The sequence below is a fragment of the Mycteria americana genome, chromosome 5 (assembly GCF_035582795.1).
Source record: "Mycteria americana isolate JAX WOST 10 ecotype Jacksonville Zoo and Gardens chromosome 5, USCA_MyAme_1.0, whole genome shotgun sequence".
NCBI lineage: Eukaryota > Metazoa > Chordata > Aves > Ciconiiformes > Ciconiidae > Mycteria > Mycteria americana.
Window position 1 is genome coordinate 34,852,787 of NC_134369.1, and position 17,563 is coordinate 34,870,349.

The 17,563-nt window shown below is 47.5% G+C and overlaps 1 protein-coding gene across 1 annotated transcript in view; it reads right to left on the reverse strand.

Moving 5' to 3' along the window:
• Window positions 1-2,306: 2,306 nt before the first annotated feature.
• The window catches only part of TTC9 (tetratricopeptide repeat domain 9), a 30,912-nt gene continuing 15,655 nt past the window's right edge, over window positions 2,307-17,563 (reverse strand). Inside the window, exons 2-3 of the mRNA XM_075502901.1 lie at window positions 8,406-8,588; window positions 2,307-3,258 (exon numbers count right to left, since the gene is read on the reverse strand). Coding sequence (XP_075359016.1) covers window positions 3,179-3,258; window positions 8,406-8,588 — 263 coding nt within the window. The 3' untranslated portion in view covers window positions 2,307-3,178. The remainder of the gene's footprint in view (window positions 3,259-8,405; window positions 8,589-17,563) is intronic.

Below are 17,563 nucleotides of genomic sequence, written 5' to 3' on the forward strand. Positions count from 1 at the left end.
CTAGAGCTGAAGAGCCTCTTGATGTGCTGGAAGTCAAATATGCCTTCTCTTTCTTTTTGCAGAAGACAAAGCCTTTTAGGAAGTTTCAAAGGCTCTTCCCTACTCCCCCGACACATGCAGTAGAAGTGGTGATGTGTCTGCACGTCTTTCCAATTAGACAGCAAACTCTACCGAGATGTTTGATACTGCAAGGCAGAGCTGGCTACTGTGGGAGAGTGCAGTCCACAGGAGCTCTGTTGGCTTTGGTGGCATTGCTGCTGTCTCTCTCTTTGACATGTGCAGGGCCCCCACCTGGAGTTTTGTCCATGTTTCGCCCAAGCTCTCTGTCACTGTGGAAACATACAGATGCTACATAGCTGGCAAAACAGTCCCTGACCATTTTTCTCTTCGGTGACTTCCTTCTTCCAGCTCCTGGTGTGAGTCCGTACTACTTGCAGGTACCCTGAGTGTCAAGCTATGTAAGGTCAGCCATTTTCTGAAGAAAGTAGGTTGTTGTGTAGCACCTGGAGGCTCTCTGAGATCTTTTTCATATGCACATTCCCAAACTTCCCACTTTCCCCCACACTTTGCAGCGCTCCTGGAGGGAAAGAGGCTGAGAACTGAGGAGACTACTTTGGAGTCTGCTGTGCCCTTTTTATACTAATGTCTACATGGGACTGATGCAGTGACAGTATGTCAGTGAAGCCATTGCGAGGGCTAAAATTGCTTCCAAAGTGACAGTCCATGGACCTACATCTCCAGTGACTGGAAAATGCCCTTTCTCTTACATTAAGTTCACGAGTAACAAGCCTGCCTCTGCTTGCCTGAGCTTTTCTGGGGCAGAGACTGTTTGTGTAGGTGGTGTCCGCTCCTCCTGCATGGCCCGCAGGATGAATCCTCATTTCACTCCCGGTGAAGAGACATGCGCAGCTGGGGGATGAACTGTCATGAGCAATATGAAGTACGTGGGAGTCACCTCTATTTGAATTTGCTGCGTGCTGTGATGTGTTTAGGATATGGAGGACTGCACGCGCCTGAGAACCGGAATCTTATTAGCTGTGTTTTATACGGTACCAGGTACACCTTACATACACCCAAGCACACCTCTGCCTAACCTTTTTCCTGGTCTAGTTAACAATTACCTACAGAATTCCCCTCATTTGTCCTCTTCGTATTTAAGTCAATTGTTGTCCTAGTAGCAGCTGCAGCCTCATTTATTGCTTAGGCATGCGTTAGTGGTGGGCAGAGGTGCTACTATTTCTGGCACAGATGTATAAACCATGGGCCATCTGAAGAAGGTGATCATGCTGCCTCCAGCACACAGCCCTTTTCTTCACAGTGGCTGCACACAGTGTTCCCAATTTTGGGAAGCAGCTGCTTTCCACCACCCACCTGAGGAACATGAACTTCTGGTGCCATCAGGGGTAATATAAGTTTCACACAACTGATGTAGGTCCACCTTATCTCAGAGACACATATGCCATTTTAAGATGGTCTCTTCACCTCCCCCAATGTGGGCTGGATGTGTCCCTGAACTAAAGAATATTACCTCAGTTTTTTCAGAGACAATGACAGAGATTTGCCTTTTCTCTTGATATTTCACTATCAACTCTTTCAAATTTTGGCTAGAGAAAAATGTGGCGAGATACCACAGCTGGAATGTGTGTTGCCATAGCCAACTGTCTGCAGACACCACATCTGCTGGGACCAAAGCACGCAGCACTTAAGCTGAACGGTTGTCTGTTCAGCTCTCTGTGTTTCAAGTTTCCATGTTTCAGCTGAGGGCTGAGTGAAGTATCTCTGGGGACACTCACTTCACACCGACCACCATGGAATGAGACCTCTCATGTACATCCCGCAACTGGGAGCAGGTCTCTATGGGCCACTGATGGGGCAGTCACACTGGAAATGTGTTTGTGGCACTTACTGATCCCATTACTGGCAGTTTCAGAAAAGGACCCTTGAGCCAAGGAGCCCGAGCTCTTAGAAGTGATCAGACTGCTGGAGGAGGTCTAAACAGGCCCTATGAGCTCCTGAAATAGGCTCCAAAGCTGTTGGTCCTGCCCTGTTTGTCAGCACCATGTTCTCCTATGAAAGAAAAAACAGGACACAGGAAGCACCAACACAAGGTGGGAGAATCAAGACCTCAATCCAATGTACTAATAATACTTAGCACTGTACATCACTGTACTGTTACTTACAAACATTAACTAATACATCCTCACAACACCCCTGCGAGGTAGGGAAATATTATTATCCCCAGTGTACAGATGGGGAAACCGAGGCACAGAGAGGCTAAGTGACTTGCCCAAGATCACACAGCAAGGCATTGGCAGAGCCAAGATAAGAATGGAGATGTCCCTTGTTCCCCACCCCATGCTGCCCCCCACTAGACAACGTTGCCTGTCTGGACACGGGGAACCCAAGAGGTCCCTTCGAAAAGCAATGCCTGGACTTGTTGTCTATTAATAATTTTTATTTGCCTTTAATGAATTATTTCACAGTTTTTCCCTCACACTGTACACCACGCTTTCACAGTCCGTTCAGCGTTCTGTGGTAGCCCACAGCCTTCTCCTCTGGCACCGGGACAGCTCTGCAGGGGGTTTGTAGGGTGCTCTGTGCTTTCATTAAGAGGATGTTCAGAAACAGTTTTCACTGGCATTAGACTGGGAGTATGTGAGTTCTCACTGGAGACCGATAACACACACTGGAGGAAGCAGGCAGAGGGAACTGATGGTACAAAGGCAGTTGCTATCCCCTGTGAAATGACCAGCAGCTCTCTTGGTTTCTTAGCTCTTCCAAGCTCCAGTGATCACTCAGAGCAGACACTGTCTCCAACTTGCCTGGTCAGGAAGTCGTTGTTCTGGGGGTTGCTTCCCTAAGGGCAATAGGCAGTCAGCTCAGGACCAGAAAGGTCCCCCAGCATTGCCTACTCCAGATGTGTGACGCTGTCTTGGAACAAGGCTGGCTGTAGCCATTGTGCTCTCCTGCCACGGGGAAGGGATACTACCACGGTTGGCAAGCAGCCATATCCAGCGTCTAAGTCTCTTTTTTTCAAAACTGGGATTCAATGAAGAGCAAGGGAGAGTGGATGGATGAGGAGATGAGGATGAGGCAGAGCAAACAGGAAAATCCACCAAATGGGCTTCTAGGAAGGAAATGTTCCCCCTTGGGCACTTCAGCTGAAGTAGCTTCATTTTCACAAGGCTTCTTTCTCTCTCTGGGAACATCTGCTGAGCTTCATCTCTGTCAGCTGGATATATCTTATGACATTGGTATCTGCAGGGAAAGAACACACACATACACGCATGGTGGTTACAACTCCCTGTGAAAGACAGACACACTGCACCTTCATCCCTAGTGCATCACCTGGGGAGCAACATGGCTGCAGTGCTGCCTGCAGGAACAGCATCAGTTGGAAGGGGCTCTGAACCAAACCCTCCTGCTTTGGTTTTGAAGAACCTGGTCTGATTGGTGCTCACCATCCCTGTTGCTCACGATCTTGCCTCAGCTACTTCTTACCTTCTCTCTGATTACTCTTGGTCAGCACAGTTGAATTCACACAGCTGAAACTATTCAGGTCATCCCTGCTTGTTCTCGTGGAATGGCACCTCCATTGGCTTCCCTTCCCTCAGTGCCTGCACGCAAGCCCCTGAAGACATCTTGTGTACATTTATGCTCTCCCTGTTCGCCCTCCTATCCCTTTTACAGCCTATTTCACTCTTCTCACATTTTTCCATGATGAGTTGAGCTGGGAAGAGCATTCTTCACATCCTCTTTGTACCCTCGCTTTCCTTAAATTTCATATTTGGAAGTCCTTCCACCATGACACTCTATCTGCATTTTTGTCATATGCGGGATGCTGCGTGCAACCTTGTCTATCCTGTCTAACGAAGTTCCTAGGGGCAGAGAACGACTGCTTCGTCCCCGTAGAGAGCTGTGAGATCCCAGTACCGTGCAGGTGGTAAGCTGAGCCATCTTTTTCCTTCCAGTATTTCAGTGCATCACCACAGCACACAGAACATGTGAGTTCTGTTTTACCTCCTGGGCCTAGCAGCGAGGGAACCTGATCTAAACCAGTATGTATCCCCAGACAGACCTCATGATTCTCCAGTCATGGTCAGTCCTTTCTCAAACCATGCTGACTTACTATCATAAGGGTGACTTCCCACGCACGTGGCACCCACATAGTGCCAAAAGCCATGTGGTATCAGAAGCAAGCAAGCAAAAAAATAGTCACTTATGTATTGATTGAAAGATGGTTCTTTGCTCACAGCCTTACTCAGTCAGCCAACCAGGGCCAGCTTAGTCCATTTAAGTTATTAGGTCCTCAGAAACCAATCTGAAGTGCACTGCAGTCCAGAGTCAGAGGGCAATCTGGTCTCCTCCTCATCCAAACAGCGATGTGCCCCACACCAGCTAAGGAAATGAGAAGTGCTTGAGCTTTCAAAGAGTTGAGCAAATTACTGGTAACACGTCCAGCACTAGCAAGTGTGGGTATTGCACCCACCAAAGCAGTTGTGGGTGCAAAGTTTCCTTTAAACACGAGAAGGGGACTTCTCTGTTGTGCCCTCAGCCAGAGCTGAGACAGTGGGAGACAGATCTGTTTCCCTTCACGCAGAGCTCTCCACAAACAAGCCATGGGGTAGCCGTGGGCTGTGGCAATGCTGTTGTGACTTCTCAAGCTGTCTCTGGTGAGGTGGGTCTCCCTACCGAGTCTTCTGCAGGCTCAGCTGCAGAAGTCCTAGTCAGTCCAGAGGGTGGGATTCAGTGATTAAGTTACCTGCCCTTTTTGGGGCATTCTTGATGAGCCAAGAAATTCTGTTGTTGCTTCTGTTAGGCAAGGTGCACCAGCATCCTGGGCTGTTCATGCATTAGCATTTCATATCAGCCCAGCAAACTTTAAAGCAGCTTTTTTAAAAACAGAATTGGTTTCAGTTGCGCAGCCTCCCGGAGTGAAGAAATTCAGTTGAGGGGGTAGCCCTGAATTTTACGCCTAAAATAAAATCAGTGCACGTGGCAGGCAGGTGGCTAATGCCCAGCAGTGTAAAGGCAAGGCTCACAGCCCAGCCAGAGTCCTGCTGTGCTGCCTGCACCTCACTGCATCTCTCTGCTCTGTGCCTTTCTAGGCTTCGATGGGCTGCAGCCTGGGCAAACATCCCCGCTGCTGAGGTTCACGCTTTGAACGTCTGCCCGGTGCAGGCGATAAGTGATAACCGCACAGGCACGTTGGGGAATCACACCTGCCTGGGCCCGCAGGGACTCGATGCCTGGCTGAGGGGGTGGAGGGGGGTTCGGTGCATAATTGGGCAATGAAAGGTTGCCAACTCCCTCAGGCTTGTGGGCAAAGTAGCTAGCTGCTGATAGCACACCTTCACTCACCTGAGGGATTTCCACATGCCTGGGAAGCCGGGGCAAAATAAGGTGTAGCCTGAGAGAGGGTGGGAGGTACTCCTATTGCGAGTTAGTTATAAATCTCCCGGGCAGGTTTTGGCATGTTTTGCTTCCTTTTTGAGGGCCACTATTTTACCAAAGAGAAAGAATGAGAGTAGCACTCTGTTTACAGAATTGGAACCCTGTCTTTGTCAGTGTTTTCCATCAAATAGTATTGCACCATACTAGCTCTGCGTGCAGAAGTATTTCAAAGCTAAATGTAGATGTTAATGAAGAGAAGACTCTCATCTCTCAGTGAGGAAGAAGCGATCCCCTTCTGCTGATGTGGGAATAACAAGTGAGGACAACTCAGGTGACTGGTCAGACCCATACAAAGAGATGCCGGCAAAGCTGCAACGGCTTGGAGGACCACGCCTGTGTCCTTGTGCAGAGTGGATTCCTGCTGTTTTAAAGGTCATTTCTGCTTCTCCCTGTAGTTTCAGAGCCCAGTTGCTTATCTGCTGTGCAGACACCGTGGCCTGGGTTTTGTTCCCAGGACTTAGGAGTTGCAGGTGTTCAGGAAGGCGGCTCCTGAGCTCAGCCGTGCGCCTGCTCCACGCAGCATGGGAAATCTGGCTTGTACGTGCAGTCTGCGTGATGTCCGAACGTGAGCCTTCAGCGCAGGGCCCGCAGAGACTAACCATGCGTGTTTGATATCACCAGGTCAGCTGATGGTCCGGTGTCAATCCCAGTCGGTACCTACATCGATGATGTGGCCCCACCAGTGGGAAAGAGCTGAACAAGGCTTGAAGGCAAGGTGTATGTTTGGCTGCCCACGCTGCACCAGCCTCTGGACACGCAGGACACAGAGGGCTGCACACACGCTTTGCACAACTTAACAGCGGCTTCTCTCTCCTTTAGTAAGGAGAGTTATACAATTATCTTGTGTTATTTCCATCTGCTTTTGTGATTTTTTTTTTTTGTTTGTTTGGAGGTAGCATAAGAAATCAGGCCAGACCTAACCCTCACCCTTGACAGACAGTAAATAGCCATAAGGGATTTGCTGTGCTGACAGCCCTTTAGAACAGTAAAACCCTTTGCTAGCTAATTCCTTTTTACCGTTTAAAATCTCCCCCACCAAAGAGAATAACTGCCAAAGATTTGTGCCAAAAACATTCCTTATTAGAAAAAAAAAGAACACACGGAACATGACTGTAATAATAACCAAGTGTTTTTACCAGTGAGCCTAGTGAAACCTCAGATAAAGGAAAACAATCACATTTTGCAGATGGAGACACTGAAAGTGGTGACGCTCACTTATTCCGGGTCACATAATGATTCTTGATAGTGTTACTTGATTCCTACTGCTGTGTTTTAACAGCCACATCCTTTCTTATTGTATGTATTTGCTTCTTTCTCCCTGAATACCCTTCAAGTTTTCCATAATCATAAATAAAACAGTGGAACAATGGCCTTGAATGGTCTAACAATAACAGGGAAGAGTCTCTGATGCAGAACTGAAGGCCAGAACTGTTTTTTGTATACATTAAGGGCCTTTGGGGACACTTTCTGGTATGTTTTTGCAGCAAGCTGTGGTATTTGAAGCTGTTGCTGTTGAATAAATTAGTATTTATTTGAAGAAGCAATGAGGGATACCAAATAAATAGTATCACTGGGGCGGGGGGGAGCGCAGAAATACATATTTAAAAAATGGAAGTGAAGTGGTTCAGCTAAACTGACTTTTTCATATCTGAGCCTAGTCAGAACCTCAAGGTTAAAATAACTTCTTATTTTCCACTGCCTATTTTTTCTCTTGCACAGGCTTCTCCAATTCCTGGTTCTGGCAAGGGCTGAAAGCAGAAGGGCACGCTGTAAACGAAAATAGGCTAAACTGAGCTTTTAAGAACATTTGCTCAGGGAGTGTGGGGTGCACAGCTGTGCTGTCAGACTGCCCGGAGCCCATGGCCAAGCGCGGCAGATGGGACCAGGCACCCTTACGGGAGGTGGAAGAGGAAGGAGATCCCAGCACAACCCTTAAGTGCACCCTCCCCGGTGCTCCTCCAGGGCCCTTGCAGGGCCAGCGCCTGTAGGACACCAACCACAGCCAGCTCAGCCTCCCTTGCCTCCGCTACTTCAGTAACATCAGCTCCACCGCGCTCTGCCAGGGCCCAGGCTCGCTCCCGTTTCATGCCCAGTTCTCACTCCTCCCTCTCACGTTCAGGTGGAAGAGCTGCTCGGTGGGGTTTTCTTTGCACGTGGCTTCCGTTTTGCTTTCTTGTGATCCTTTAATTTTTCTCTGAGTATTAGAAAATCCTCTTAACAGAAATGGTTTAAAACCTGTTAGGCAGTTCTTGGAAAAATAAAAGCACCATCTCTGCATCGTGGCCTTCCACCCACCTTCTGAGGTTGAGGAGGTTAGGATAAAGGTGGTTGGCATAAAGGTGGTTGCTCTGGCAAGGCCAAGTTGTTTGAATATGTGATTTCTTTGCTGTCCCAAAATGAATTGTTGGGTTTTGACACATGGATGACAGATACTTGGCTGATTTCATGGCAAAAGTTGAAGCATCCTTGATGAATGTTTTGTGAGTAAACATCTGCTTCTTTGATCAAATTAAAATACTAACCCTTTACTGAGATGGTGGAAGGCACGGCTATTGGGGATTACAAATAGCGTCCTGACTTTGCTAAGGGGAAAAAGCTTGTTCTCAGAGCCAGAAAATGTAATGGTCGGGGTACACTCTTCCCCATCCTGCTTTCTTCTTCAAAAATAAACTAGGGAGGGAAAGAGAGGCAGGATCCCCTCCACACAGACGGCATTCCAACAACACTGTTATCTTCCAGGTTGTGCTGCAGCCTCGGCAGCGGTTAATCTCTGGGCACTGCAACCTTGCTGCACTGCCAGAGAGTGCTTGGAGGGGAGTACGGCTAAGGATACCCTGAGTCGTGCTCATCCCTGTGGAAATCAACGCAATCAAGTCAGGGACAGACTAAGTCTCGTGAAACGAAATGCAAAAGTGCTCAATGCAAAGCCACGTCCCCGCTCCCCCCATTACCTGTCGGCTGGCGGGATCTGGCCTCTTTCAGGTAGTAGAGGGCCTTGTTGAAGTCACCCAGGTGGTAAAACGCCACTCCCGATCGATAGAGCGCCTTGAAGTTCTCGCCTTCTTTCTGAAGCACTTTGAGGCAGTACTCCTTGACTCGCTCGTAATTCACCAGCTCGGCCTGGAGCAGGCAGGCTGCAGGGGATGGGGACGGTGCGGGGGAGACAGACAGACAGCAGAACATTAGTGCCGTATTTCTCCCTGCTCCTGCAATCTGCGCAGGGGAAGAGAGCAGCTTAGGTGAGGGAAATGACTCAGACCCATGATTCAGAAAGGGTGCAGTCATACGGATTGTTTGCCAAACTCAATTGTTCGCAATTTAGATACCAACGCTTCTATTTTTGGCATTGCAAAGCGAAGGGATTGTGTTTGCTCCGGCGGGGGGGAAGGGGGGAGAGAGCGAGAACGTAAACATCCCTCCGCAGAGCGGGAACGCTGTACGGTCTCGTGGCAGCGACTGGCTTCGTTTGTAGTAAAATCGCTTCTCAGACTACGGGCTGGAGCTCAGGAAAGTACAAAAAGGCAGTCAAACAGTTACCTGACAAAGAAAAAAGGGACTAAATCGGATCAAATTTTGTATTTGCTTTAATCCAAGGCTGTTAGACTTACAAATAATATGTAATTGCCTTTTATCCAGAAGGTCCTGTATGGAGTTTTGCTATAGGAAACAAGGGGCTCTGCTCTGTTGGAACGTGCTGCTAGCAAACCAGAGACACCTGGAGTTGTAGGGCAGGGAACAAACGTGCTAGGCTGTGGGCTTTCTGCAAAGTATTGCAACGCAAGTTCATCCCGAGAGGTCAGTTCTGCTGGCTTCCTAAAGGAAAAGGTAAATACAGTGAAGAAACAGCCCGCGGAGGACTCTGTGCTGAAGGACAATTGTTGCATAAATGTCAAGGAGCTGAAGAAAATCCCTATAGTGAGTTTCCCACAACCAGGAGTGAAATGAAGAGGAAAGGGGGAGATCCTTCAGGCACGCTTTACAGCCCTGTTCGTGGCTTACTGTAGTGCTTCCTCCGGTAGGCTAAACTTCATTAGGCATACTGGGTGTTAAGAATGGTTTGGGGAACACTGACAAGAACAGGACACAGTGCAGTCACAGTCCTTGGGGAAACGAAGAAAGTTGTGCTGTCCGCAAGCCCACCTGCTGCTGCAACCCAAGGCAACTTTGGGAATGACACGATTTGGGGACGGGGAAGGAAGGCAGGATGCCGCTGCAGGGATCGGTTCAGAGGCTGGCAGTGTCAAGTGCCAGGGCACGGAGAGAAATTTCCCATGGCAGGTGGTGTTACTCAGTGTGTCTCTGGCAAGGAGGAGACTCACTGCTCCTGGAAATCCAAGTCGCCACAGTTCAGGTGTCACCAGTGAACAGCCAAGACTTCATTTTTTGCATGGTAACTGCAGCCTGCAGCTGAGAGGGTATGATGCTGGGTCAGGAATACGGTACAGTTCTAGATCCCCTTCCCCTGCACCCCTAAAATAAGCCCTGCACCCTCTCTGTACCTCACTTCACATTTCATGAGCAGGAGGTTGGCTTGATGACCTCCAGATATTCCTTCCAACCTAAATTAGTCCGAGCCTATGATCAGTTAACGTGGACAGAATACGTTCCTAACGCAAGTACACATTTAAAGCTTAAATAGCTAACTGGGAACAATCATAAACAGGCTTTTACCAGTAGGGAATTGATGGTACAGATGTGTTGAATAAGGCCTGCAGAACTAGCCCCACTGATGGTGTATTTGGTTGAGTGACACAGTAATTACTAACGAGAGCTTTGTCCCATTTGCTTCAATGATGAACTCTCAACATATTTTAGCAGCTCCTGCTATTAAAGTGCATAGGTATTTCAAAGGTATCTGGTTGCTCGCTATTTGATTTCCAGTTAAAAAACACGTATGTTTCTACAAGCTTAGCAGCATTTCCTTATCCAGAATTTGTCCCTTCCTATTTGTCAAACATTGATTTTTCTCACTCTGTTTCTAATGGAGCTTGAAATGACTGTGCCTTGTTTTCCTTTATTTTTCAAAGCTATTAAAAAGATGGCTGTGTAAATTTACTGCTGGCTTCACAGCCCTGGAAATGGGATTGCTTTGTTTATCTGCTGAGCAGTAGCACGTACAGCAGCGGCAGTAGCTTTCTGCACGCTGCCAATCTGACCCAGCCTTTCACGTTCTGTGAAACTGCCTTTCAGAGCAACTGGGGGGGTGGATTTCAGTCTCTCTGTTCATTTACTACTTGGTATTTCCAGTTGGAGTCATAGAAATGACTCTGTGAAAAATGACAGGCAGTCTATTCATGTGTATTAACTCAGTAATTCCCTATTGGACTTGCTTCACGGATTGGTTTAAAAGAAAAGAAAAAGTCTCCCACATCCTGCTAAATTCAGAAACCCAAACCGGCTTCCAGATACCCAGCTGGGTTCTCTCTGGGACTCACGCTTCCAGCGAAGATTCTGCAGGGCATCCCCGCTACCCGTGCACGCAGCAGCGAGAAGTCAGTACCACGCGGCTAGCAGGAGAGGCGCGTGTTGGTCTGAACCAAGCGAGCAGATGGATGTGCAGGAAACAGTTCTGCTGGAAGAGCTGGCCATTTGGAGAGCCAGCATTGGAAGTGGCTGTTGGAAATGAACCTGGAGGGACTATCTCCCTTATAAATATTTAGAGGTGCGTGCTTTCGGTTCTTGGTGGACTGAAATGATCTTAATGGACCGTGATTCCATGCAAATATTGAGGCTGTTAGTAATTCAGCTTTCAGAAATGGAAGAGACATGGAATCCTTGTGCTTCCTACCTAATTCAGTCAGGGGAGGATTGTTTTGAAAACGTGTTGCTTTCCTAAACAGATATGTGCATCTCTAGCTGGGAGGCCTTGTTTACCACATGAAACACCCCATCACCCTCCTTCTCCGTTCATAACAGGCCCCCAGTGAATCCTTCTGAGGAACAGGGCTCACTCAAAGAGACCGAATCGAGAGGTTTATCCAGCTCCTCCTCCTCCTTCTGCCTTCCTGAAACTGAATGGGCTTGATCCTGCACAGCACCATCTCTAGTAGCTCTTCGGCGATTAGAAGGGTGGCCTTTACTTGCAGATGCGAACCTATAGTCACCCATTCCCTGCAGGTCTCGTTGTCGTTGTAATACAGCATCTGGTGGCTACATCTCTCCAGCTCAGAACGCAGGGTGTCCCGCTTCCCCGCAGCCTGCGACATTGGTTATCATTCTCAATTTGGCAGCTGATTTATTGAGTCAGCTTAAGCAGTAAGTTAACTCCTAATTTTTAAAACCTTGTATGTCACATGGTGATGAAGACTCCCTGTCTGCTGTAAAATAAGTCATTTTGAAACTACTGGGTGAAATGTGCTATGGGGAGGGGGAGAAGGTTAATGCTATTAGCTCCAATGGAGGGGCCCTGTCCATCACGCTTCCCAACTGACTGTTGATGTTTAAGCAAGGAAGTAGGAAGTTTGGCTGGGTTTCCTCATAAGAGGAGTGTAAAGCCTAGATTTCTAAGTTTTAATTTGAGGACTCAATCTATGCCAGCCAGTTCCATGAGTTGCAACAACTTGAGAGATGCAGTACAGATCTGGTACCAGTAGATAACTGTACTGTTAGAGCTAATTTGTGTGGCCCTGCTCAACACGAGGTTAGGCAAAACAAAGATTAAAGCACCTGTAAAGCCAAAATACACCTACACCTTTAACCTTTACCAGTAGCTGTGGTTAGCAATGGTGGGAAGTTGTAACTAAAATCCTGGCAGTTGAGGGTTTTGGATTCTAATTCAGGATTGAATTCAATTAGAATTCAATTCTAATTCAATTAGAATCTAATTCAGGATTGAATTTGGATTCTAATTCAGGATTGCACCCTGAATTAATTTTGAATTCCAGAGTATCTTTCAGGAAGATATCTAGGCTTGACAGGTGCCAGTGAGAAAGGATCCATGGCAGCCCTTTTCTCCCAAAGGTTAATTACTTCCATTGCTTAAGAAACATCACTACATTTCTATACTGATGTTTTGTTTAGCTGCAATTACTAGCTACTGGTGCAACTACTAGCCACACCTTTGCTACCCTGAAAAGCTTGTATTTGCTTGTTGCATTGGTATTCTGAGACTCTGATCAAGTCACTCCTTCATCTTCTCTTTAATAGTCTGCATAAAGAAGTGCCTGGAGTCTCTTACTAACCCCCCCCATATTTTTCAGCTTTCCTCACTCGTATAGCTGTTCTCTGAGCCCTCAAAGTGAAGTTCAACTGAAAGTGCTGTCAGTTAGCATCTTACCAGAGAAACCTCTTCCGTGTGAATACCTCTGTAGGTTATGCAAATAGCCCAAACTTTTGGCTTCTAATTTTGGCTGAGCTAAGAACTAAGTCTGGAAGTAGGATGTACAGGTTTTAACATGGAGATTTTGAACAACAATATCAAGAGCCTTGCCTACCTGGCCATTTTCACCAAAGGGTAAATCTGCATGCCAAAACAATCCTCCAGAGACAGTTTACACTATGGCTAAATTCCCGCTGTAGGCAAGGCTCAAGACCTATTCGTGTTACAGAACACTTAAGAGAGTGAGCCAAATTACTGTGCAAACACGTTAGCATATCCCTACCCTGTGGCATGTTCCTTGGGCTCCACACATTGTGTTAGTCATAACAGGAATTCCATTTGCTGTTGTTCTGGGAGATGAAAATGCCCTTGCCCTACAGGAATATCTTGGGTTGCGAGTTCATATTTCACAAACTCCTGTCTTGTTTGCAGTTTGCTGCAAAAAAAACCCAAAAAAGCACTCTGCTGCCAAAGGGATTGAGAAAAATGCATTAGCGGTATCAGTTGTGGCATACCACTTGGCTGCCTTTGACTCCAGTTCATATCAAAGTTCTAGCATGTCCGGCACGGCAGCACTCAGCAGCGGCGTGACTGCATTCAGGCCACGATAGCCTACTGTTAGTCTCCACTCTCCATTAGACTTTCACACTGGCTGTATGGGCCTGTTAAAGGGTGAGCGAGTCTTGCTGATCACTTCTTGGCTCTCCAGTCGATGAATCAGTTTATGGATGGGAATCAGGGAGTCTCGGTTGGTGCGATATTGCCGCCGGTGCACCGTCGTGGTGGTGATCGGCACCCGTTGTTCTTTGACCCTCAGCAACCCCACAACAGGGTCCTTTGAGAGACCGGGCAAGGTGGACAGCTGTTAATTTCCTCCATCTCCAAGGCAGCTATACCAAAAGCCCACCGGTACCCTTTTGGGTCCTTGAAATACCCTCTCCTGAGGCAGTCTATGCCAAGGATGCACGGAGCCTCCGGGCCAGTCACAGTGGGGTGCTTCTGCCACTCATTCCCGGTTAGGCTCACTTTGGCCTCCAATACAGTCAGCTGTTGGGATCCCCCTGTCACTCCAGAAACACAGATGGGTTCTGCCCCTTTACAGCTTGATGGCATCAGGGTACACTGTGCACCGGCATCTACTAGAGCCTTATACTCCTGTGGGTCTGATGTGCCAGGCCATCGAATCCACACGGTCCAGTAAACCCAGTTGTCCCCTTCCTCCACCTGGCTGGAGGCAGGGCCCCTCTAGTCCTGGTCATAGTATTCGTTACTCATTTCTTGTACATATGAGTCAGGAGTCCCTTCATTAAGATCGTAAGTGAGATCAGCTCTTCTAGTCTGTCTGGGGAACTGCTCACTGGAAACTGGAGCAGCAATTTTCCTTGAAGATCCCCCTTGTGTGATTGTTTTTCCTTGTAACTCACATACCCGTGCCTCTAGGGTCGAGGTAGATTTTCCATCCCACTTCGTCATGTCCTCTCCATGGTCATGCAGGTAAAACCACAGGGTGCCCCATGGTGTGTACCCTCTATATCCTCTCTCTTGCACAGAGGAACGCTTACTCCTAATAGCTGAGATACCAGTCCGTACAGGTGGAGAGTAGGACCTATACTCTTCGAGTTGCTGGACCTGCCAGGACAGTTTCTCTACAGCCAAGATGAGGGAGGAAGAAATACTTTCTTTGTATTGCTAGAGCTGGCCAGGCAATTCATCCACTGTTGGGTCCTCTCCATCTTTCAAGGTCAGTACTGCCAATGAGTTGGCATACAACGATTTGTACAAACTTCTGCCACATGGGTTGTGTGCATCAGACTTCATCTGGATCTTTGGGTAACTGCTCGTTGTTCAGGTCATCATAAATCACCTCCAGCACAGCTAATTCCCTCAAATACTGGATACCTCTCTCCATGGTGGTCCACTTGCCTGGGAACATCTTCCTTGAAGGGATACCCTTCCTTCATGCCTGACAGGAGTCACCTCCAGAGGCTGAGGGCTTGTGCTCCTTTTCCAACTGCTTTGTCAATGCCCCCTTCCCTAGAAAGGGATCTCATCGGCTTGGCTTCCCTACCCTCTAATTCCAGGCTACTGGCCCCGTTATCCCAGCATGGGAGCAGCCAGGTGATCATGTGCTCACCTGGAAGACGGCTGAAGTCCTTTCATATATCTCGTAGCTCACTCAGGGATAGGGATTGGGTGGTTACCGTCTCGTTTATGAGTTCTTCCTCTTCTCATGACGGCCCTGCTTTGTCATCATCCCTAACTAAACGAGCTGACTTTCGCTTCCAAGATTTCTTCCTGCGTATAGGGGCGACTGATACCGGCACGGGCTGGTTCTGTGGTTCAGCCACAGTGCCTGTCACCAGGGTTGGAGTAGCTGCAGTGCCTGTCATTTTGTCGTCAGATCCAGAGACCTTCTCTTCCCCTTGAGGGTTCTGAATAGCGTTGAGCAGGGCTCGGCAGGCATGGGCCAGGCCCCAGCACGTTGCAGTGATTTGAGTCTCTCTGGAGCTGCCAGGGTGACAGCATACTTTTTCCAAATACTTTACTAGTTTTTCAGGATTCTGCACTTGTTCGGGGTGAAGTTCCAAAACACTGGAGGTGCCCACTGCCCTAGGTACTTGCCCATACTATCCCACACACCCTGCCACTCATAACTATCCAGGCTTGGGTAGATCTCTGGGTGGTATTCTTAAATAGTTGTTTAACCTTAAACAAGACCTGAAACACATTCAGGAGTAGGAGCAACAGGAACATGCCAGTTTGAACATCCTAAGGACATTCAAAATTCTCAAGAGCTGTTGTAACTAGCCTGGAGGAGAAGGGGAGGGGAAGGGGAAGGGGAAGGGGAAGGGGAAGGGGAAGGGGAAGGGGAAGGGGAAGGGAAGGAAGGTGTCTCCCCTGTAAATTGGCTCTCCGAGGAGAAAAGGTAAGAAGTGTAATTATTAACAGTTTATAAGAGATGGCTCCCGAAGTATGGAGATGACGGCAATGCTGAGTACAAATACCAGCTTAATCTCACGACCAGCCATTTTATCATATCATAAACCAGTGCTACAAAGTACAGCAAGATGATAACCTTAATCCAGCCCCCAGAGATGATCAACAGCACAACAGGGAGCATATACTGCAAGTGAGGTGTTACCTAACACAGTAAAGTCCTTGACTTAGTGTAAGCACTACTTAGCAACAACTAAAACATCAGTGTGTTTTCTCATTATTACATTACTCTCATACTAAATCCTAAACACAGCACTATACCAGCTACTAGGAAGAAAATTAACTCTATCCCAGCTAAAACCAGGACAATCACCCAGGTAAGCAGGTAGTGCTGCCTATTTTTAAGATTGCCTTGTGCCTTCCACTGTAGGAGACAGTCAGCTGCTTATAACTTTGTTGGTCTTTTAAGTTTTTGGACTAAAATATTCTATGTGCAATGTCTGCCTTTGATGTCTGCTTTTGGAAAATGTCAGCCAAGACTGTTCAGGTATTTTTGAAAAACAGGCTAGGGAAACATATCTTATTTTTCCCTTGTTAAAGATCTCTGGTGATTGTCTCTTCAGATTTGTCTTATGCCCTCTCATTGTTTGGCCTTGCAAACTGAAATCTGGCAGATATCATTTGTGTCAAGCAGGTGCCTTCTGTTATGCCCGGGGTAATCTATAGCTGGCCAACTGATAACCTTCTGAAAATAAAACCACTATAATACTGCATATAGTACTCAGTAGAGATGCCTTACAATTTGGTACCCAAATCCACTGAATATTTGATCCACCCTGGGCACAATCCGATCTAGGAAAAAGCAGGTATTTGTAAACTTAAAGAGCAAGAAAATTCTCTTATTGGCTCACTGGTCACAGGAAGAAAGAAGAGGAGAAAGTGGAAACCAAGCTGAGAGGGGTTGTCTTAGAACGACAGGGAGACAGATGTTTGCAAGGGGAGGAGACCAGGGCTGAAACGCACGTGGGGACAGAGGCACAGAACTGTTGGGGTGGTGAAAGTGGTGTACGAGTGGGGAGTTGAGGTCTATTGAGGAGGCAAAGTCTGGGGGGAGAAGTGGAGTCAAGAGTTTGGGACAAGGTGCTAAGGACATAGAGACACAGTGCAGGGAGCCCGAGGACCAAGAGGAGCATTTACAGCAGGGAAATCCAAGCAGAGGAAACTAGTCTCCCTAGGTGTGTATGAGAGCAGCTCCTCCAGCAGATCACTTAACCACAATCACATTCCTACTCAGAATCACCTTCTCCTCTGCTGAGTGTACTCACCAAGGGATACTAACCTGCAATGCTTAAAGCTAGCCCTTGCAAACATCCCCTGGAGACTGGAGCAGGTGTCCTATGCAAGAGCTAACAGTAAGTCATGTGGTCAAACCACTCTCGTATACCCGTGCAAAAGGGTCTGAATCCAAATGACCTTTGCTTTCCACCCCTTAGACTGAAAATCTAGGGGATATTAGATTTGCCTTCCAAAGACGTATTAGTGCATTTGGCCCACTTTCACTGAAGAGTTTACTGCGAGATGGGCAAGGCTAATGAGACTGTTCCAACCAGTGGTTTAAAAAAAAAAACAGCCTGTATTGATTTGTTTGGTTGCAAAGCAGAGAGAAGTAGCTAAACCCATTACTGCTTAAACGTGAAGTGGATATTCCCTCTTTACTGTATTTATTCTTGACTCCACCACCGGAGTTTAACAGCCTATGTGGATTATTACTCTTGAGTAAGTGCTCTGTACTCCAACCACTACAAACTCAAATGTGTATTTCACAAACTGACAGTGTCATTCCCAGAAATAACC